We start from the raw sequence: 22,413 nt of genomic DNA, 5'->3' as shown, positions 1-22,413 counted from the left end.
TTATTGTAAAGACCATATAGACTTCAGCCCTAGATGCTTTGAATCACAAATATATTCACAGAAATGTATATAATCTGGATATCTGTGTATTTAAAAAAATGTAAACAAATTCTTGGAAAAATAATGCTTCCTATTATCCTTATCATCATCTGGTTACTGGAGTGAAGCAGAGGCAGGTACGTGCCAAGAGTTTGCTGTCCCCTTATCATGTGGTAGATATCATCCCATTTTCAACTCCATAGTGTGAGATGGATGGAGACCAAAACCAATTTATTAAAAACAACGCTTTGACCACAGTACAAATAAACACAATATACCACAGCTGTCCCTATAAATCTCTATTCACAAAAATAAACTGGAAATTTCCTATAGCTGCATTCATTTTTATAAGACTCAAACCATAGCAGCATTCTGCCAAGCAACCTTTGTAATACTAAATACCTGGTCCCAGGCTGTATACCCATATAAACATCTAATTTTAAGCGGCAAATAGTATATCCATTCTAAAAGCTGATTTTAAGCAGCATATATCCATTTTGTAAACTGGTCCCAAGCAGTATATGTCAATTTTAAACATAACAGTTGTTCTTAATATGCCTTCTCTCTACTAACAGGTGCTTATTTATTAAAATGCCAAAACACAGTAAACAAAATCCATATTTATACATTTGACCATTACACAAATGCTAAATATCAGCTTCAGAATTGAAACTACAGATTAGACATGTCAGCTATAATTTGCACAGTGTTCTGCATGGCTCATGCTACAATACAGTGCTACATGAACAAATCACAGTATCTTGCAAATGAAAATCCTTTCTAACTATGTATTTTAAGATTAAGTTTATCCCAAAAGCAGTGATATTAAAATGACCCAATTAATCCACCCCATTTCCCATCCATGTCTTCCACAAATTAAACTCCATATACTCAGTCATGTATAATAAAGAACAGACCAGCAAAACAAGCAAGATGTAGGTTTCATCATTGTCCTGTTTGCTATTATTTGGATATTACAGATTTCTTACTGATTGGTCAACATATTATACTCACCATGTCCCCCTCTTGTTAAGAATGGGGTCCTGTTAATAGCAATGGGGACTGTTCCATGCTTGTTATGGAAATGGTGCACATGGTGAGTGGTACTGAGGCTTGATGATACCCTCGCTGTTTCCGAGACCCTGGCTAGTGTCAGAAGGCCAAGGAGCAAAAGGGTCCGAACCCAGTGGCCGAGACTGGCCATGACCCCCAGGGGGCTATCCAATGCTCCACTGGGGGCCAGGGGAAAGGGCAAGCACAAGCCTCTCCTTTCCCAAATCAGCATGTCATGCTGACCCCCATTGCTCGTCTCAGACTATCTCCCTTTTTGATGCCCAAGTGGGAAGGTAGAATTCTTCTGTCTGGGAAGCAGATGAAGGGTATTACATTTGTGGGTTTCAGCCTCCTCCAGCATCCATTGATCCCCAAGAAAATCAGACTCAAAAAGATGCAGAAGCAGAAAAAAAGAACCCTTAAAAAGATTTTAGTTGAAAAAAGAAGAAGCTCTATATTTGGGGGATTTCCCCCCCAAAAGGTCCCCTACGAAAAATTCAGCCCTTCTTTTACTGTCAACTGAAATCACCAAAAAATGTCAAAGCAAGGGATTAAATGAGTGCCTTGCTGTATTTCAGAGAACGTTCACTGTGGATAAATCTCATCCGGTAAAGCTGTAGAAAATTCAACATCATGGACAGCGAAAGAGAGAAATGGAGGAGGAAAGGAGGATTGTGGCATAGTGAAAAAACAGATTCACCACACAAATGTTCCGTTTTAGATGCTCCTGTGTCTTGAGAGATGGTCTGCTAACATTCTTCACCCTCAGCCAAAAAATACATCCTATCCAACCCTTACAGGTTTTTTCTTTTTCCAAAAATAAAAAACAAAAAAAGGATTATAAAAAAAAACGAGATAAGAATAATCAACAGCAGTGGAAAGAGAGAGATCTGCCTGTGTGTGCTGCAGAGAGAAAGAGGAAGGAGGGAGGGAGGAAAGAGGGGGAGGGTGGGAGAGATGAGGAGAAAGAGAGAAGGTGGGGGGAGAGAGAGAGAAAGAGAGAGAGAGATACAGGGGGAAAAGAAGGAATCAAATATAGTATGGTCTGAGACATAGAAAATGACAGGTGAATATAAAGAGAGACAGTGTAAAGCAGATGATGACTGGGAAAGGTAGGCAGAGAAAGGTGGATATTAGACAAATCCTGTGAAAATGACAGAGGGGGAGTCACAGGGCAGACGTGAAAATACACTAACCCAAATAGAGTGGTAGAAGAACAAGAGGAAGGAGAGAAGGAAAAGGAAATAGAAGGTAGCTGAGAGATTTGCAGAGAATGGGAAGAGGAGGTGAGATGGGAATGAAGAAGGGAGGGAGAACAGGTGGAGGATGCAGCACTGAGCAAGAGGAAGATGATGAGAGGCTGAGGATAGAGCCAGAGAGTTGGAGAGTAAAAGTAATGTATATAACATTGTAATGGAGAGCACAGAACAATGGCTATAGACTATCTGATGATAAGGTAAGAATGAGCACCAGATGAATATATAACATACAGTACGGAGTGACGGAAAGCAGACGAAAATCAGATAAGACTAAAGTACAGAGCATTTATTAATAAAAAGAAAGAAAAACTAATACGTAATATGATGGAAAAGGAAGTTGCTATTACAAGACACACATATGTTAAAAAAGTTGAGGTTATTTAGTGTACCAGAAGAGAAACTGACTAGGAAGCTTGAAGTGCAAAGGTTAATTAGATGGGTAAAATGACAACGCTCAAATTAAGCCATTCAGCCAGAAGCTGCAAACATTGAATGTATATGATGGGGAGAGAGAGAGAGAGAGAGAGAGAGAGAGAGAGAGAGAGAGAGAGAGAGAGAGAGAGAGAGAGAGAGAGGGAGAGAGAGATACCTCCAGAGACTGATAATAAGGGAGAGTGCTAAATTCATTATCTGATTCCAACACATCCCTTTCTCACTTGGGAGATGCTGAATAATTCAATGTTATTTTTTGTTAGGAGAGGAAGGGGAGTTAACAACCTGCGATCCTCCGCACCAATACCCCCCTTAATCAAGCACAAAGAAATAGCTTTGTTCTACGCAGCCATTCTATAGATCCACCCTTTCAGTAATATAGGTATAAGATGGATGCTGGAGAAAAAAAGAAAAACTAAACAAAGTAAAAAAAATATATAAATAAAGCAAAATGATACTAGAATGACAAACAATAGCAAGCAGGTAACAGGGTGTTAAATGTAAAATGTAAAGTGTGGTGTACAAGGGATCAGATGGAGAACCAAACCTCTAATAGGAAAATGGATATTGAAAGCAGGGAACATTAAAAGTAAAAGTTACAAAAGATGTGAATACTGAAGAAAACGATCAATGACAGAGGTAAGATGACAACTACTAGACTGGAAAAGCTGAAATGGCAATGTGTAGAGAGAGGAAGGAATTATGAGAAGGTGGAGAAAACAACACGTTGTCAGTGTAAACCGAGACAAAACAGAATAAATGAATTTTAAAAAATAAATCTGATGAGAGTTATATTATGTCTATACTTTTTTACTTTATGAAATCAACATTAATATTTGTTCTTAAAGTTTCTTTTTATCATTATTAAAACAGAGTCAGGGAGATGATCTTATGGAATGTTATGAAAACATAATACTACAAAGGTGAAAATGTAAAAACACAAAATAAATAAGCACAACTCCTTACCACTGAACAATAGCCACTGTACATAACTAGCTTATTCTCACTGATGGAAAAGAGCACAAGCTGTATTATCTGGTTCTAGATGCATGGCCCACATTGCACAACTACTGCATCCAAGCACACTGGGGTGGTTATTCCGAGTTGATCGCACGTGGCAACTTTTTGTTGCTCGTGCAATCAACTTGATGCCGCCTATAGGGGAGTGTATTTTAGCATAGCAGGGCTGCGATTGCTTGTGCAGCCCTGCTATGCTAAAAAAGTTTCCTGCAAAACAAGACCAGGGTATTAGTTACTTACCCTGTGCGACGGATCCAGCGACGAAGGTCCTGACATTGATGTCAGACATCCGCCCTCTAAACGCCTGGTTCCACCTGCGTTCGCCTCACTATGCCTGGAAAACGGTGAGTAACCGCCCCGGAACGCCTCTCGCCTGTCCGTCTTCACGCGATTGCCACTACGATCACTTTTCCCACAGGCGGCGTCACTGCCCGGCGATGACCGTAGCCAGGCAACGACACGCGTGCGCATTGCGGCTGCCGCACAGTTGCAGTCCCCACCTGTTTGCACCGCAGCGAAGAACCGCTGCGTGCGAAGGGGATCGGAATGACCCCTTGTATACACATAGGAGTGCAGTCAACAGTCTGACTTATAGCATATGTACCATGCTGTCCTGCACCTAGCCATGCCTTTAATTTAAACTAGCTTTACTCAATTAGTACAATATCCAAGAAGACTTAACTTGCACATTCAAACATTAATATTTCAGGACTGAAAACATCTCTGTAAAAGAGATGGAGTTGTGATAAAATGGTGGCATTGTCACATCACAATGACAGAGAGCTTTTGAAGCAATAGCTCATCCCCAAACAACCTGCCCACCCAAAATAAAACAACCTTTACCAGTGGTCAGAATGTTGGCGATCAAAGGAAAGAATTCTCACAGGGTATAGGTATACGTATCCTGCCCCAATAACGCCCTAACCCTTCCCCCCCCCCCCTCCCTGGCGGGCTAACCCTCCCTGGGGGTTCCTAAACCTAACCCCCACCTCTCTGCAGCCTAACCATAACCTCTCCCACCACTCAGCCTAACCCTCCCCCCCTCCCCTCAGCCTGACCCTATCCCTCCTTTCCCTACAGTCTAACCCTAACTGTCACCAGGAGGGCCTAGAACCTAAATACCCCACTGTGTGCTAACATTAACAGTGGGCAATATACTTATGATTAGGATACTGGGTGTCTGGATTCCAACGTCTGCTTTTCCTCCACTGTAAGAGTTTCAGTGTCAGCATTATGGCTGCGTGTCGGGATTCCAGCACCGGAATTCTGACTGCCAACATCCTGACTGCATCTACCTGAATTTGCTGTATGGCCAGTAATAGGTTTATGGCAATTCTTCTTGCTGAGGTGAGTGGTATGCAATTGCAAACCTAGGCCCAAATGTATTAAGCCTTAAAAAGTGGAGAGTGAAAGAGAGTGATAAAGTACCAGCCAATCAACTTCCTAACTGCCATGTTACATGATGTGTTTGAAAAATGACAGGAACTGATTTGTTGGTACTTTATCAATCTCCACTTTATCACTTTTTAAGACTTAATACATTTGGGCCTCTCGATGTTCTGACAGGTGGAGTGGCAGCAAAGTACTCCAAAATTAAGACTACAGTAGAGCAATTGGGAGATTTGCTTAACTACTGGTAATGAGCAACTCATCAGTATCACTTATTAAGGGAAATGTATCACATCTAAGAAAGTGTGGTGAGGTGACGATGGCCATAGAAACCAATTAGCTTCTAGCTAGCACTTATCAAGTACATTCTATAAAGTGATAGGTAGAAGCTGATTGGTTACTATGGGAAACTTTTCCAAGTGTCTACTTTTCCACTCTTTTAGAAGGTTTGATAAGTATCTCTGTTGAAGGGTTGCAAAATCTCTCTGTTGGTGTATTTCATGCAAACACGGGCACTAGACACCTGAAAATGGCTTCACTTTGATACACTTTATTCTCTCAAAGGGGCCTCTTCATTAATATTAGCAAAGGACCCACAGAGATTAGGTATCTAACTCACCATGAGTTTTTGTGGCAGACACCAATCTACTACAGATTCAGTATTGCTCCATTGCCGGGCCAGCTTTTCAGAAAAGCAGCTGTCCCGCAAAAAGCCCTAACACTGCCATTTTAACCACTAACAGTAGCAGTGAAAGTTTATAAGATCGAGCATAGGTCAGGCATTCACACAACTATGGCCGGAGGAGGTGGAGGATCTGAATGGATCCCTCTGCACAAACCGACCCTGATTGCCATCTGAAGATGGCGTTACACATCAGGACTGTGGTGTGCTCATGAGATATTTGTGATATTTTCTGTGTTGCAGCAATGGTAAATGGGTCCTTTAATACATACTTTAATAAATATTAACATAAATGTAGCAGTTTCAATAAAACTAATAAGATTTACATTTATCACACAAATCAAAACAAGCAGTACTTAACAAATAATTATTAAAAAGTAAATACAGTATCAACAAAGTCAAGGCGGACACTTCTGTATAGAACATAGTAGTTTTCTTCATCATTTCATTTAGAGAGTACGTGATAAATTCCACACAAAAGTGCTGAGAACGGATTCAATAAATCATTGATCACTGAAGTATAAGTGTATAATCAGACCAATACTGTATATGCTTCTGCCTTGTGATTCATACCTATAGCCACATATGCAATCACTGTCTGGATCTTTTACAGGTAATCTTTCCATGAAAGCTTTTGTACATCTTATCTCACGATAAATAACAAAAATAGGCTTGACAGTACACATTGCATTTTACACTATTCGCGTTGTGTGTATAAAGAAATATACACATAAATAATGCTACATTTGATTTGGAATCCCAGATCTGTATCTATTTCTTTTCATGTTTATGAACTGATTAAAAAAAACGTAATTTTTTGTTTTTGCAATTTTTTAAAATTGAGGCACTTTTTATTTAGAATTTTTGCCAAGTAAATCATATGTTTGTATCAGTGGGTGATATAATAGATTTTTTTTAAATTGGTATTTCACATGCTTATTCATCCCATCTAAAGTATTTTTCTGCTTTGAAAATATGCCGAATAGGTTAATGCATGCCTTTGCCTCTGGAGTAGTAAATATGAACCTTTGATGAGTATAACCTTTTATCAGTTGTGTCTTTGCTTTCCCCTTATTCCATCCAAATAACTCTCTCACTCATTGCCTTTCCCATCACTCTCTATTATGTCTCTATCACAACCCCTTGCTGCTGCTGCTGCTGTTGATACATTTCCTTGCATTTTTAAAACTGTTAAACAGAAATTCCCCTATCAAAGATATACTCTAAAACATAAACACAATGTAGCATAACATGCAGAGTTATGTATTTGTCGACTATTGTTAGGTTTGGGAGTTTTTGAGAAGATCCAATCTGTGTAGGCTAGTTTCATGGACGGACCCTTTAGTAATTGAATGACCCTAGTGTCGTTCAGTGCCTATTCCTTTTGTATGTCCATCTTTTCTTGTTGTATGTAATATCTCTGTTTTCTGTCTTCTATACCCTAAAAAACCCACTGATGACTTTTCAATTAGGCACATGCCTAGGGGTAGCACTTGTTGGGGGGCAGCACTTGGATACTTGTGTTGGTACTGTAAGCCTGAAAAGTACCAGCAACTGCAAACTATTTCCACTGTACTGTACCATATGCCATCTTGACTGGAGTGTAACTGGGTAAGATATGCACATACTGCCCCTATGGGCTGTCCTGCTTAGTAAATATGTATACTGTACATACAGTAATTACAAATAAAAAAATGTCATAGTGGCTTTTTTATTATTCTATTAAATCATCAGACGAGAGCTTATAGTCAATGAAAATAATAAAATTAGGCTGGGGGTTAGGGGGGCGGCCGTTACTGTTGTGCCTAGGGGCTCACTCACCCCTAAATCCGCCCCTGAACTAACCCATCCATAGTGAGTTGCAAGCAACCTTTGAGTATATAATGTTATATGTACATAGTAGGCTGCTGCAGTATTTTGTGTATTATGTCTTCTGTGTCTTGTATTAGTAACTCATTCTTTAGCCTGTGATTGAATTAATCAGTTATTGTTGCTCCCCTCGCTTGTCTCTCTGGGCCTAATTCAGACCTGGGGAAATATTTACTAATATTCGTGTTTGAGTCGGTTTGTGTAGTGTTTAAACTCGTTTAGTATCGGGTGCATTTTCGTGCAACTTTTTGAATCCATATACGCAAAGTTACGAAGCAGTCGACTTTATGGTTGTCGTGTTTTCCGATGTCGATGGCAGTCATTTTTTTTTACACATTTACGGCCGTCATTGTCGTTTGCGTACGTGTTTTTGTTGTATTTGCTGTTTTTTTTCCTAAGTTAAACACGGCAGGGTTTTTTTTCTTCCCGCGGCCGCATTTTCACTTTCAGTTTCGATTTTCATCCCCGTTCGTGATTGGTTGTGTTTCAGATGGTAGGAGTGTCTGTGCGCAACCATATAAATACTCCCCAAACAGTCCGCACCTCGTGGGTTTAGTAAGTGGTGAGGAGGAGGGAGGTTGTGCTGTGGAGGTAGGTGAATTTGTGGATTGGTGAGGAGTGTTGGTAGCGATTTCTGAGTGTGGTACTGTGTTTGAAAGTCGTCTTGTCATTCTTGTTGTCTTGTATTTTGTGGTTTTGTCTCATTTTTAGTCCAAGTTATTTTTCTTTATAGTCCCTTGTCAGTGTGTGTGTGTGTGTGTGTGTGTGTGTGTGTGTGTGTGTGTGTGTGTGTGTGTGAGTGTGTGAGTTGTGTAGTGGTAGTGGAGGAGTGTGTTGTTTGTCTATTTTTTTTTTCTGTGTTAACTGTTTAGACACACAATTATGTGTGACTCAGAGGTGGGTGAGGTGGAGGGTGTGAGTGAGGGGGAGGAGGCCGGTCTGGTGGAGGAGGTGAGTGTTAGTGAGGTTAGTGAGGTGGAGGAGGTGGGTGAGGTTGCTGCAGCAGCCTCAAGTGATAGTTACAGTCAGAGTGCTCCGCAGCCACGCACCACTACTAAGACTGGGCGGAATGTAAAGTTTCGTTTTGCTGAAAATGTGGCATTGGTGCGTGAGCTGATGAAGTATCAGAGGCAGCTATTTGGCCCTGAGTCCGCCAAGGTGCCAACACGGAGGAAGACGGTGTTGTGGGCGAAAGTAGTTGCTGCTGTCAATAGTGAGGGGGTGGTCAAGCGGACGGAGGACACGTGCTGCAAACGGTACTATAACATAAAGCGACGTGTCAAGTCCAAAATGGCCAAGGAGGCCAAGTTGGCTCGGAAAACCGGTGGTGGGCAGCCCTATATTGCAAGATATCTGGAGTATGAGGAGCCCATGCGGAGTGTAATACCTCCTGAAGTTGTCTCTGCAACCCATGTCCGGGATTCAGATAGGCCCAGGTAGAATGGTGAGCATGTGTATTTGCATTTACATTCTATGGTGTTTTTTTTTTGTTTTGTTTTTTAAATGTGTGTCATGTGATGTTGCATATTACTCCCATCTTCAAGTGTGTGTCAGCAAATACATTGTTTTGGGTAATGTTTTATACAAAAGCCAATGTAACATCTTACTTTATTGTATGTCATGTGTTTTTCTGACATATATTTTGCATGTGTAGTTTGGACTTGGTGTGTCTCTGAATTGTCCTGCAATAATGTTTTCCTTTTGGGCGTTTTTTAAAAAAAAATTGTGACTATGTTTTATATTTAAGTGATCCATGTGCAATGTTTTAAAAACAGTGGTTGTCATGTTAGAGGCTGGAGTAGTGGAAAGTGGTTTGGAAACCACTTACATGTGTAATGTCATTATTAGAAAATGTTAATTATGTAATTAAAATAACACTATTTCTTAGATAATTTTTTGCTTGTATTTGTACCGTGACACCACACTGCAGTGTATTTTTTTTAAAAATTGCTACATTTTGTTTTGGCTCATATAGTGGTAATGTGTCTTTGGAGTGCCACATCACAGAGCAATTTATATATTGCATCTGTAATATTTATCCTTTCAATACAAAATGAAGATGTGTGTGTTTTTGTTTTTTTATTTTTTTATTTAACTTGTGGCCTATGTCAGTGTCCTGTACATGTTTTCCTGTGTTGATGTTGCCATAGTGCATAAGTGTATTGGACAATGTTTTTTTATTTTTGTTTTTTTATTTTTGTTTTTGCGGTCCTTATGTTTTTTTAAAATAAAAACCAAGCATTTCTTTAAAAAAAAGTTTATAAGCATAATGGGTGGATGTATACACAATAGCATGAAAATTTTGTATTTTTTTATTTTATACAGTGTTTGAAAAAAGCAGTACTACTCGTCGTCCAGTAACTCCTATCACATCTGATGATGATGACGCTGCGGAAGCAGGTAAAGTGTCCATTGTAGTATAGGGTATGTTTGTAAAGGAATGGCCATAACAAAATTGCACTTTCATTAAAAGGTCCATCAAAAGAAGTATGGAGCAGCAGAAGTGGCACTTCTGTAAAACATCACCACAAAAAGCCTGTGGCCGAAAAGAAAGCAAGGTCGTATGTTCCGGCCCAAACACAGCAGGCTACCCCGCCACGAAGATTATCGTCCGTATGTTCTGTCCCCCACTCCAAATTTTGGACACACCTCCAAGACGTCATCCACACTCCCCTCATCTTGATTGTGAGTATCAAACTGAAATAAATGAGTACAATTTCAGAACGTAATCAAAATATTTCATAACCACATTAAGTCAAAACACATCAAAAACTAAAATAGTTACCGCAGTAAGTAAAAGCTGAAATGGAATCCAAGCTAAATTGCCTTGTCCACATCCAGTAAAGATATGTATGTCCACTTGAGCCATACAGTATGACATTGTGTGTAAGATGCTGCAACAAAAAAGCATGTTTTTTTAAATTGCAAAAAGTAAGGTTGTTTTTCCAAATTTCACATGTGTGTTTGAGGTAACATTGCAAAATACATATAAAAACATTACTATGTTTGTTTTAACAAAGCTATAAGGTAACACATTATGTATTCCAATGTGTTTTTATGGTGGAGTATGTGTGAGCTACAATAAAACTAAAGTGTTTGCTTTCACAATTAAGTAACCAGACACATTTGCGACAAGCAGGCATATGTATGTATTTAAGCTATGAGTGATGATGTTGCTAGGCAGAATAGTTGAAAGCAACAGTGAATGACATGTGTTCCATGTGTAGTGATTTGTTTACATTTCTCAAACATATGGATAGCTAATGGAGATTTGTTTAACATTTCAGCTTCTAGTCCTGGGAACAGCATCCCTCCGCAACAACAGCAACACAGTCACATGGAGGAGACAAACATCTTAGAAATGCAGCCATTAAGGCAAGGAATGAGCCCCCCAGCACCTGTGAGTACACCACCACAGCAAAGCACACCACCACCACAACACAGCCCAACAACACCAGGAACACAAGGCCCAGATCAGGTGTTTTGGTCCATTTGGGCTAGACAGCAGGCCACTAATGAAGATTGCCTGCGTAAGCAGACACAAATGTTTGCAAGCCTACAATCTCACCTCAGAAGAATATCAAGAAATCTGAGTAGACTAAATGAACAAACAACCAGAATAGGCAATACCATGGAACTCATGCGTACAGACATTACACAGGTCATGGGCAACTTACAGCACATAATGGAAGAACAGCACAGACTAATGGAAGAACAGCACAGACTAATGGAAGAACAGCACAGACTAATGGAAGAACAGCACAGACAACAGCAAAGTTATATGAACATTTTTCAAAACAATCAAAAGATTAATGAAAGTTTATTCCGAATAGTAGACAATCAAAATGCTGCTACACGTGAACTCAATGCCACCCTCACTAACCTGAATGAAACACTCAGATGCATGCACCAATAGCAAACAAGCAGCAGTTCTGGTACGACTACTCCAAATATCACGCCAGTCTCATCACCACCAAGACGCTCCACCAGAGCACGACAACATGACAGTGCTAAAGGCAAAGGGCAGGACAAGCAGCCACAAAAAAAAAGTAAAAAAAAACAAGTTAGACATTTGTGATAAGTAACTCAAAATAGTTAGTGTTTTTTTTGCAAAAAAAATATATAACACTTAGCTCCTTGACAATTTTTACAACATCATTAATTATAAGTGGTACAAACAACAACAACATAAAAATTGTACGCACATTTCTTCTTTACCATTTTTTTTGGTATTGGAGGAGGGAAATGTTGATGGAGCCACACATACATGTTAGCAGGAAGTAAACTGACCACTTGATTTTTTTCTAATCATTACTCTTTCTAGATTCCAATCATTCTCTTTTCCTGCAGACACAATAATTGCCAGCCAGGCAGAATGTCTTTAGCAGGAAGTAAACTGACCACATGATTTTTTTTCTAATCATTACTCTTTCTAGATTCCAATCATTCTCTTTTCCTGCAGACAATCCAAATTACAATGTTATTGATACATATTTTAGCTTTCTTCTCTATACAACATTAGAAGAAGAACACAATTGAGTTGCGTAAAAAGCTTTTAATATGTTGGCTTTGTTTTGTTTAAAAAACATTGACAAAATGAATGTCAGTATTGTTGGGACATGTTTGTGTGTGTTAAAAATTAGTAAGAATGTTTTTACACATGATGCTGAAACAAACAAATATGTACTTTAAAACAAAAATCAAAGAATGTGTATAATAATGTATATATGTGGCAAACTGTATTTCCTTACACATCATCAAGTTTACAGCATCAAACATTAGGAAATAAATTATTCCTGATTACAGTAAGTTTGTGTGTCTTAAATATGATGGTGCATCACACATAGGGACACATGTATTCCTCAAGGCTAACATATTATTTGTTGAGGAGTGTTTTTTGGGAACACAGGTTCTCAAACTCGGCCCTCAGGAACCCACACAGTGCATGTTTTGCAGGTCTCCTCACAGAATCACAAGTGACATAATTAGCTCCACCTGTGAACCTTTTAACATATGTCTGTGAGTAATTCATACACCTGTGCTTCTACTGGGTTACGTGAAAAACATGCACTGTGTGTGGTCCTGAGGGCCGAGTTTGTGAACCTGTGCATTAGGACGTTACACACAATGATAAAGTGAAATACTAAATGGATTATGTGGGCTTGTAAGAAATTAGCACTGCAAGTTTACGATAACTTATCCAGACTTAATGCATGCCACTCATAATCTGTTGTTTTGAGTATAAAAATACACACAATACACATGCAACATTTGTTTTTCATAAAGCGAGGGTATGTTTGTATGTGTCAAGGAGACAGACACATTCTGAGTAATGGTTGTGTTAAAAAAAAGACAAAACATCTATTTATGATTACACAACAAATGAAATAAGCAAACCAAACTTACCTTAGAAATAGCGATTGATGATCTCTTGCCTAACCTGCCTCCCTACATCTGTACTCCAAGTATCACCAGATGTCTCTAATTCCTCTGCTTGCTGGCTGCTTTCTTCCTCCTCCTCAACATGTGGCAGATGTTGTTGCAAACACATGTTATGAAGAAAGCAGCAGCAGAACACAATTTGAGTCACCTTGGAGGGACTATACAACAAAAGGCCACCAGACTTATCCAGACACCGAAACCTAGATTTCAGCACACCAAAACATCACATTCTGCGTGGACTTATGTGCATGATTGTAATTGTGTTCAGCAGGGGTATCAGGTCGGGACAATGGAGTTAGAAGCCAAGAGAAACAGCCATATCCTCCATCACCTAAAAGACAGATATAGTAACGTGATTCATGTTAAGATACAGCAACACATAAGTAACACACTGTGGGGCAGATGTATTAACCTGTAGAAGGCATAAGGAAGTGAAAAACCAGTGATATGTGCAAGGTAATAAAGGCAGCAGACAATCTGTTCCTAAATGTTCATTTACATATTGGAGCTGATTGGCTGGTGCCTTCATCACCTTGCACAGATCACTGGTTTCTCACTTCTTTATGCCTTCTACAGGTAAATACATCTGCACCTGTATTTGGACAAAGTATACGCAGGCCTACACATATCAAATTACATACCCAGCAGCCATCCATCTGGCATTTGTCCGTCCTCAAACTTATCAAAGAGGGATGACTGACTGAGGATGAAGGAGTCATGGCAGCCCCCAGGGTAACCAGCAACAACACTCATTATTTTGAGATTTGCATCACAAACCACCTGCACATTTGTGGAGTGTTCGAAATGGCGATTTGTATATATGTGCTGCCTGCCCCTAGGTGGTCTCAGCTGAATGTGTGTGCAATCTATGGCTCCAAGCACATTGGGCATGCCAGCCAGCTCATAGAAATCTACCCTGACGGCATGCCACTGAGACTCATGGGTAGGGAAGCAGATTGAGGCCTCGATGTGGGGCTGCAAAACAGCCAACACCTGTGTGTATATTTTAAAGAACAATAAACATGAGATTTTAGGACAGAACTGGCCACCGAGAAATTAAAACAAACACAAAACAGAAGAGGTCGTTAGGTATACATCACCTGTGTTAAGATTTTGGAAAATGAGGGCTGTGAGATTCCTATGACATCCCCAGACACAGCCTGAAAGCTGCCAGTAGCCAGAAAGTGCAACACAGCCAGGAGTTTGTGCACAGCGAGAGCATGCTGTCCCAGGGTCTAGACCCAGTTTAACAAGGTCATACAGACGGAAAATGTTGTTACGATTTAGACGGAACATCTGTATGACCTTATCATCGGACAATGCGTTCAAGTTTAAACGCCCCCTAAAAAAACGAGGCCTGCGCAGCCTCCGCGGAACCTGCACAACCTACTGACCATGTTCAGTTTCTTGGCCCTGGGTACTTACAGGCTGATGTCTGAGTCTGAGGAATCCCGCAGCACACAAAAGATCACTGGCCCACAGTCCTGCTGACATTTCTGAGTGTAGGTGTATTGAAATTAGCCTAACATCCTTTTATAGGCATCCTAATTCAGGTGTGAGTGATTTTTTTATTTGCAACACATGTAAACACGACTGAAAAAAGCAGGTCTATTTTTTTGCCGCTTTTTTTAACGAATCGCAAAAAAATACGACCACATTTGAGCACTCAGAGACTAACACCCAAATACGAATGAATAGTGAATTCCCGTATTCTATGTAATAATAGCCGCGTTTGACCGATGGTCTATTCATTCGTATTTGTGAACGTTGTCATTCAAACCATTACGAATAGTCCAAACACTGCCGAGATTTGTGCTTAGTGAATTCCCGGATTGGGACTTAGAAAAAAAAACACAAATCGGACAAACTCGGATTCTTAGTAAATACTGGCCCTGATCGCTAGGCTGCGTATTCGTACAGCCTGCGATCAGGTCTGAAATGCGCATGCGTGTTCCCCACAATGCGCAGGAGCGTTGGTCCGCAGCGACGGGGATCGACAGGCAGCGACGGGATGTGCGAAGAAAAGCGATCGCACGGGCGATCGCAAGGTGACTGACAGGAAGAGGCCATTTGTGGGTGGCAACTGACTGTTTTTAAGGAGTGTCCAGAGAAACGCAGGAGGGACCAGGCATTTGAAGGGAGGGTTTCTGACTTCAGCTCCGGCCCCGATCATCGCACTGGAAGAGTAAGTCCTGGGCTGTGCAGAGACTGCACAAACTTCTGTTTGTACAGCTCTCCTGCACATCCGATCGCACCCCTGCACAGCGATTTCCCCCTCCCCTGTAGGCGGCGACTACTTGATCGCAGGGATGCAAAGAACGCACCCTAGCGTTCAGGTCTGAATTAGGCCCTCTGTCTTGGTCCTGTCATATTCTGCTTGTCTGCTGAAGTTCCCCATGCTATCCAGGTCCTGGGATACTTCATGTACTGTACAAGAGGAGAAAGGTAGCTGCTCAGATTCTCCAGTAGGTCTTTTCTCCTTTGTGTAATTCATGGCTCTGTGTCCTGTTTGTATTTTAATTTACCCTCGATGCTGTCCACCCCTTGCCTGTCCACCTGTTTTCATTTTGACTTTTTAGGGTAGATTTACTAAAGCTTCTAAAATAAAAAGTGGTTGTGTGGTCCCTAGAAAGCAATCAGATTCTAGCTATCACTTCTCTATTGTATCCTAGAAAATAGACAGAATCTGATTGGTTACTATTGGAAACACAACCACTTTTCATATTTGGAAGCTTTAGCAATATATCCCTTTGCTTCATGATTGCTGGCTCCAGTTTCCTGACCTGGATATTACTGTATGTTGTTTTGAGTCTTAAGGCCAGTACTCACTGGCCGATGTCAGAGAGATGTGTGCTGAGCGAACCGCTCAGCACACATCTCTCCCGGTGCTCAGCACAGCGCGATCTGTGCTGAGCGTGCGGGGGGAGACGGGGGGGCCGCTCACTTCACCCAGCGGGTGAAGTGAGCGACCCGCTAGATTGGCCTGCATGCAGGACAATCTAGCAGCAGCGATAGCGATGCGCGGGGCTGCGCATTGCTATCGCTGAGGGGGCTACACACGGAGCGATCGTGCTTAAAATCTAAGCAATCTAGTCAGATTGCTTAGATTTTAAGCAGCGATCGCTCCGTGAGTACCCCCCTTAACTCTTGGCTAATCTATCTATGCTTGTTATGTCCATTAGTCATAATCCATATCTGCTTAATTATCCTAACTGTCCATTTTTCATTTATCTCCTGCCGATTCTTTCTAAGGTACTGATAAGCAATCTCCTGCTGATTGCTACATGCACTCAGTGATCAACAATAGAGGTGATTTATGGGTAATTAAGTCATTAAGTAAACGTGGCTTTCCTATTACTAATAGTATGACATCACAAATTAGCATTTACTGTATGGGTGCTATACATACATATACTGTACATTGATTTCTACATATATATTTGCATGCAAATAAATTGAGTAATTATATGTGGAAATCTTACACCCATTGAAGGGTGGAACAGTGCTGGAGATAGCCATGTTATTAGAATGGGGAAAGAAAATATATGCCTTAAAATACAAAATGATAACATTTGGGGACTATGCATCAAACCTTGTAGATAGATAAAGTGGAAATGTTGTCCGCTAGCAACCAGAAAAGTCAGCCAGCAATTAGGTTGTCTAAGTCTCATCTATAACTACAAAAAAAAGTCCATATGCTTATACCTAATGTATTCTGTTGTTGTTGTTGTTGTTGTTGTTGTTGTTGTTTATGATGTTATGTAAATTTCAAGAAAATGTGAGGAACTTTGTTGTATACCCAATAGTTGTATGTATATTTTCTTTAACTTGTAATTTTTTACTAGTAGTTTTAAAAACACACAGCCCATATTGGTCACGAAAATACAAATAATGAACCACAGATATTTATGACAGAAAATAAAGAACAAAACCAAAATATATCAACATGTCAAAATTTACAATATAAAGACAATAAGGGGGTGAAAAGAGGGAAGGAAAGGGGAGTAATCCAGAGACAATGGAGCTGTGTATATATATATATATATATATATATATACACATACTATTTAAGGCATGTCCTCAACATGTTTTATGATTGTAGCAATTCAAATTGGAACTAATTACCAATAATAATATGTTATGTAAGTTGTATGTATAAAACAATTGTATTCTATTGGCCTAGATGTGACATGATTTTGTCTATGCTCTTCTTTGGAGAGCGAGATAACAATCTAACAATCTGGTACTAGTTGTAAAAGGTTGTGTGCTGAAGCTTCATACTGTACTTCACTGTCCAAGTAACTAGACCTTTTAGAGCAGGTCAAGAAGTGTATATCCCGAGGAGGTTATGTGAACATCACTTAAATTAATATTAATTAAGAACAGAATATTTAATTGCTAGAGAGAGATTTTCACAAAATTGGAAAAGATTGTGGTGCACAATCATTAACTTGTATAAAAAGGAGGAAAGCCTGAGATGGAAGGGAGTTTAGTGATAATAGTAGGCTGTAAGCTAAGTTTTAGCACTAGCAGGCGGCTTATGATAGCTAATGACAGCATAAACTAGCATGGGAGTCATTCAAATTTGGTTGAAGTTTGATTGTTGAGGGATTTTACATGTGTTACTTACTTTACAAATGGCCTTATAAAAATATTTAAAAAAAATCCAGATCAATATAAAAAGTGTACAGAATGTACTGAACTGTGCAGGACTGCAGGTATCAAGTTGCAACCGGAAGAAAGCAATTACCTCCATTAACATACAGTAACTTTTCAGGGTAAAACCATGGAATTCCCAACAAAAAGTGGCTCTGATGTCAGCTTCACTTACTGAACATAACAACAGATTAAATGTATTTCTTCTAATAAATTGTAAATGAACAATAATTAGAAAGTAACATGGTTGTGGTGATTAACCAGGGGAATAGTTTAATTGTAAAGAGTCAAACAAGATTTTGCCTCTGTTCTGGACACTGTAAACCGATGCAGTATTGGCAAACACAGCAAGCAAACTTCAGGTGATGTTATGACTGTTATCTCAGGCCTAATTAGCAGCTCTAGGCATGGCTGAGTTTTCATAGACCTTCAATACAGAAACCCTCTTCCCTCCTGATTTCAGTATGACCTTCCAGCTTTAAAAAGGCCATGCACTTGCAGATTTAGGTGAGAAGGGGTTGAGCTAACAGACCCAATAAATACTTAATTCCTTCATTATATGTCACAGATTTCCCCTTCGCAACAGTGACCAAAGCTAGAATGGCATCATTGTAACCTGTAATTCTGATTATTTACGCCTGCCGGACTATAACAATAGCCACAAGCTAGGAATTACTTGAGGAGCTATACTGTGTAAGGCCAGTAGGTGGCTCTGCATCCTAAGATGTAACTTCAAAGTCCCTTTTTTTGTCTTGGCATAATCTCTTTTAGAATCATCTTACTAATACTCCATTTTATGAAATTTACATGTACTAGTCACAGTAAAGTTTATTCTGTATGTTTGATGTTTGGACACAAAAAAAAATATTCTGCAACAGGTTATGAGCTCATACGTCACACAACAGAAGAATACAAATAAACATCCAGTGAAACTTGCAGGGTGTATGTGAGTAGCTCAAAACTTCATTTCAAAAACAGTAAAGCAAGAAAAATAAAATAAAATGGCTTGCTGCATAGAGCTCTAACTAGCAGTTTACAGTACATCTCTCTATTTTATCACTCTCCAACTATTACTACATTTTCCCCTACCACAGCGAACATCTGGGATGTATTACAGAAGCTCATGAAAGATCCAGTCTATACAGTAAGCGGTTTCTACTGAGAAAACGATAGCAACCCAACTGAAAATTGGCAGAAGAACGGACATGTAGGAGAATACAAAATGCTAGTGAAGTAACGCAACTCTGGTCAATGGGTGAAGATAAAGGGCCCGACTTTCACACAGTTCAGCCACATCTGTGACATATCATAGATATCTCCTGCTGACCTGTGTGTGTTGATGTGGCATGCCACCGCACACAACAGTAAATTCATCATTCTCTGAAAATACATATTTTGGGGAACTTAATTGCAGGAGGTCAACAGTTCCCTTACCAAACCCACCAGTCCTTCATATGGAAAGGTGGTTGTGGTTATGGAAATGAATCCTTTGGGTCCTCCATTCATCTCATCAGCTGTCTCCACACTGGAGGAATGTAGAATTGCTCCAGTATTTGCAACTGGCAGCAACTTGGATAGTATAATAGCACTGCCACTGCAGTGCATAATAAATAGACCCCTTAATGAGTTTGCATATACGGTATGGGTATGTTTTCATCGTATGCAACCTATCGGTCACAATCATTAATGTACAACTTATACCAGATTCACAGCATTTGTAACATAAAACCCTCCAGGCAGAAACGTTTGTGACTTTTCATCAACCGTTTTAGTCCAAATATGTGACTACATGCCCACACCCCTCCCTTATTTCACTTTAGTCACGAATGCATGCCCACTGCCACATCCACAGACCCTTTACAGCCACAGTCTTCGACCCATAGAAATATGCATTATCAGGGGCGTCAAAATTAGGGGGCCAGTTGCTCCCCCCAAACATGAGAGGCGCCAACACTGGAGGAGCAAAGAATCAGCGGGCAGTCAGCTAAAGTACCACTGCTGCACTCAGAGCCGCCCAACTACTATCCAACCATTATGCTGGCTGAGGAAGGGCTCCTCCAGTGAGACTTAGCAGGACCGCTCGCTGTAAGGCTGCTGTGTTGGCGGGCACAGGTTGTTGGGGCCAGGGTGATCACTGTAGGAAACTGGTTAACACACTGCTGCCTTCAAGTGGGCGGAGCCACCAGCGCTGATGTGGAGTTGGGGCAGGCGCCAGCACAGTAATGTATTGTGCACATGATCATTATCCCCACCTCCAGGATGTCAGGACTGTAGAGAATGAAGATGTTTTGCTGTATTAAAGAGTTGGAACTCACAGCTAGCCATGTTGCTAAGACTCTGATTACACCTGGATGACCTGTGCTCCTCCTCCCCTCTGTGCTCAGTTCCTGTCTGGACACTTCTGCCCCTGCCCTGCTTCCTTTACTTTGCATTGTAGGTCTGTCTGTCTCCCTCAGTCACCAGTGTACACTGTATGTCTCCATTTCCCCCATACAGGGCCGGCCAGTAACGCAAATTATGCAGCCGCGTTCAGTGCCAAGCTCTAAGAGTGCCATCTGTCTGCCACTGCGCTGAGTGAGACATCACTAACTTGTCTGTCTCACCCGCAGTTTCTGCTGCCCAAGAGCACCTCCTGGTCACAGCCGGCACTGCTGACTGATCATCTTGTAACGACGGCTATGTGTCTGCTGTACCCTTCTACCGATGTCTCTGTCTCTTCCACTCCATTCCCCACACCAATACCTGCCTCTCTCCAGGTCGAAGCAATCTACTGCCAATTGGCTGGTGCTTATGAACAGTGCGGGGGCTCAGCAAGTGGCAGCTCTGGCCTGGAGTGTTGTGCAGTGGCGGCTCTGTATCTGCTGCCTGCTGCTCCCGGTGTCTCTGTCTACTCTGCTCCCAGCATACAGCTATAGCTGATGTGTCTGCAGTGGTGCAAGTGGGCAGGTATGGGTGGGTACGGCGTACCCTTAAGAATTTAGCCATGGGAACGCCATACCCACCACCACCGGGCCACCTCTCCCTCCCTCCGCTGCTGCTCACCGCGCCGCTGCAGCTTGAGGAGAGGAGAGCGCAGTGTGCACCTCTCCTGCCCCTCAGTGTCTACCTTCAATTCGGCACCGGCCCGTGAGCCAATCAGAGCTCGCGGACCGGCAGCCAAGGCTCCTGATTGGCTGCCGGACCACAAGCTTTGATTGGCTCACAGATCGGCACTTAATTGAAGGTAGACACCCACACCGCCACTGGAGACTGAGGGGCAGGAGAGGTGCATGCTGCGTTTTCCTCCCCTAACACACAGGACAGCAGCAGCACGGTAAGCAGCAGGGGAAGGGGGGGGGGGGTACTGTGAGGACATGTGTACCTGGCACTGGGGGCATATATGGCACTGCGGGGACATGTGTATCTGCCCCTGTGGGCATATCTGGCACTGGGGGCATCTCTATATCTGGCATTGGGGGCATATCGGGCACTGTGGGGGCATTTCTGTATCTGGCACTGGGGGCATATCTGGCACTGAGGGGACATGTGTATTTGGCACTGGAGGCATATCTGGTATTCTGTATCTGGCACTGGGGGCATATCTGGCATTGTGGGGACATGTGTATCTGGCACTGGGGGCATAACTGGCACTGGGGGCATCTCTGTAGGCGTACCTTTAAGAATTTAGCCACGGGTACGCCATACCCACCACCGCCGGGCCACCTCTCCCTCCCTCTGCTGCTGCTGCTGCTCACAGCGCCGCTGCAACTTGAGGGGAAGAGAGCGCAGCATGCGCCTCTCCTGCCCCTCAGTGTCTACCTTCAATTCGGCGGCCCATAAGCCAACCAAGGCTCCTGATTGGCTGCCGGACCACGAGCTTTGATTGGCTCACGGATCGGCACCTAATTGAAGGTAGACACCCGCACCGCCACCGGAGACTGAGGAGCAGGAGAGGCGCACGCTGTGCTCTCCTCCCCCAACAAACAGGACAGCAGCAGCACGGTAAGCAGCAGGGGAAGGGGGGGGGTACTGTGTGGACATGTGTACCTGGCACTGGGGGCATATCTGGCACTGCCGGGACATGTGTATCTGGCAATGGAGGCATATCTGGCACTGTAGGGGCATTTTTGTATCTGGGACTGGGGTCATATCTGGCACTGTGGGGACATGTGTATCTGGCACTGGGGGCATTTCTGTATCTGGCACTGGGGGTATATCTGGCACTGGAGGAAATGTGTATCTGGCACTGTGGGGCAATGTGTATCTGCACTGTGAGGCAATGTATATTTGGCACTCTGGGGGCATTTGTGTATCTGGCATTGTGGGGCAATGTGTATCTGGCACTGGGCGGCAATGTATATATGGCACTCTAGGGGCATTTGTGTATCTGGCACTGTGGGACATTTGTGTATCTTGCACTGTGGGGCAATGTGTATCTGGCACTGTGGGGCAATGTATATCTGGCACTGTGGGGCAATGTATATCTGGCACTGTGGGGCAATGTGTATCTGGCACTACTGGGGTCATATGTGTATCTCCCCCCCATATGTGTATCATGCCCCCATTTTCATTGGCCATGCCCCATGTGGCATT

The 22,413-nt window shown here is 41.9% G+C and overlaps 1 protein-coding gene across 22 annotated transcripts in view; it reads right to left on the bottom strand.

Annotated features, from left to right (window-relative positions):
- Window positions 1-22,413, bottom strand: part of NRXN2 (neurexin 2) — a 1,320,144-nt gene that overhangs the window by 460,436 nt on the left and 837,295 nt on the right. For 4 of the 22 annotated variants that reach the window (XM_063945233.1, XM_063945235.1, XM_063945234.1 and 1 more), the window contains exon 1: window positions 1,054-2,027. The exons of the other annotated variants lie outside the window; for them this stretch is intronic. In XM_063945233.1, the coding sequence (XP_063801303.1) occupies window positions 1,054-1,324 (271 nt within the window). In that variant the 5' untranslated portion in view covers window positions 1,325-2,027. Of the gene's footprint in view, window positions 1-1,053; window positions 2,028-22,413 lie in introns of those variants that run through there. 22 annotated transcript variants of the gene reach the window in all.

The sequence above is a fragment of the Pseudophryne corroboree genome, chromosome 11 (assembly GCF_028390025.1).
Source record: "Pseudophryne corroboree isolate aPseCor3 chromosome 11, aPseCor3.hap2, whole genome shotgun sequence".
Lineage (NCBI taxonomy): Eukaryota > Metazoa > Chordata > Amphibia > Anura > Myobatrachidae > Pseudophryne > Pseudophryne corroboree.
The sequence above is the reverse complement of the archived record's forward strand: the minus strand, read 5'-3'. Positions and strand labels throughout refer to the sequence as shown.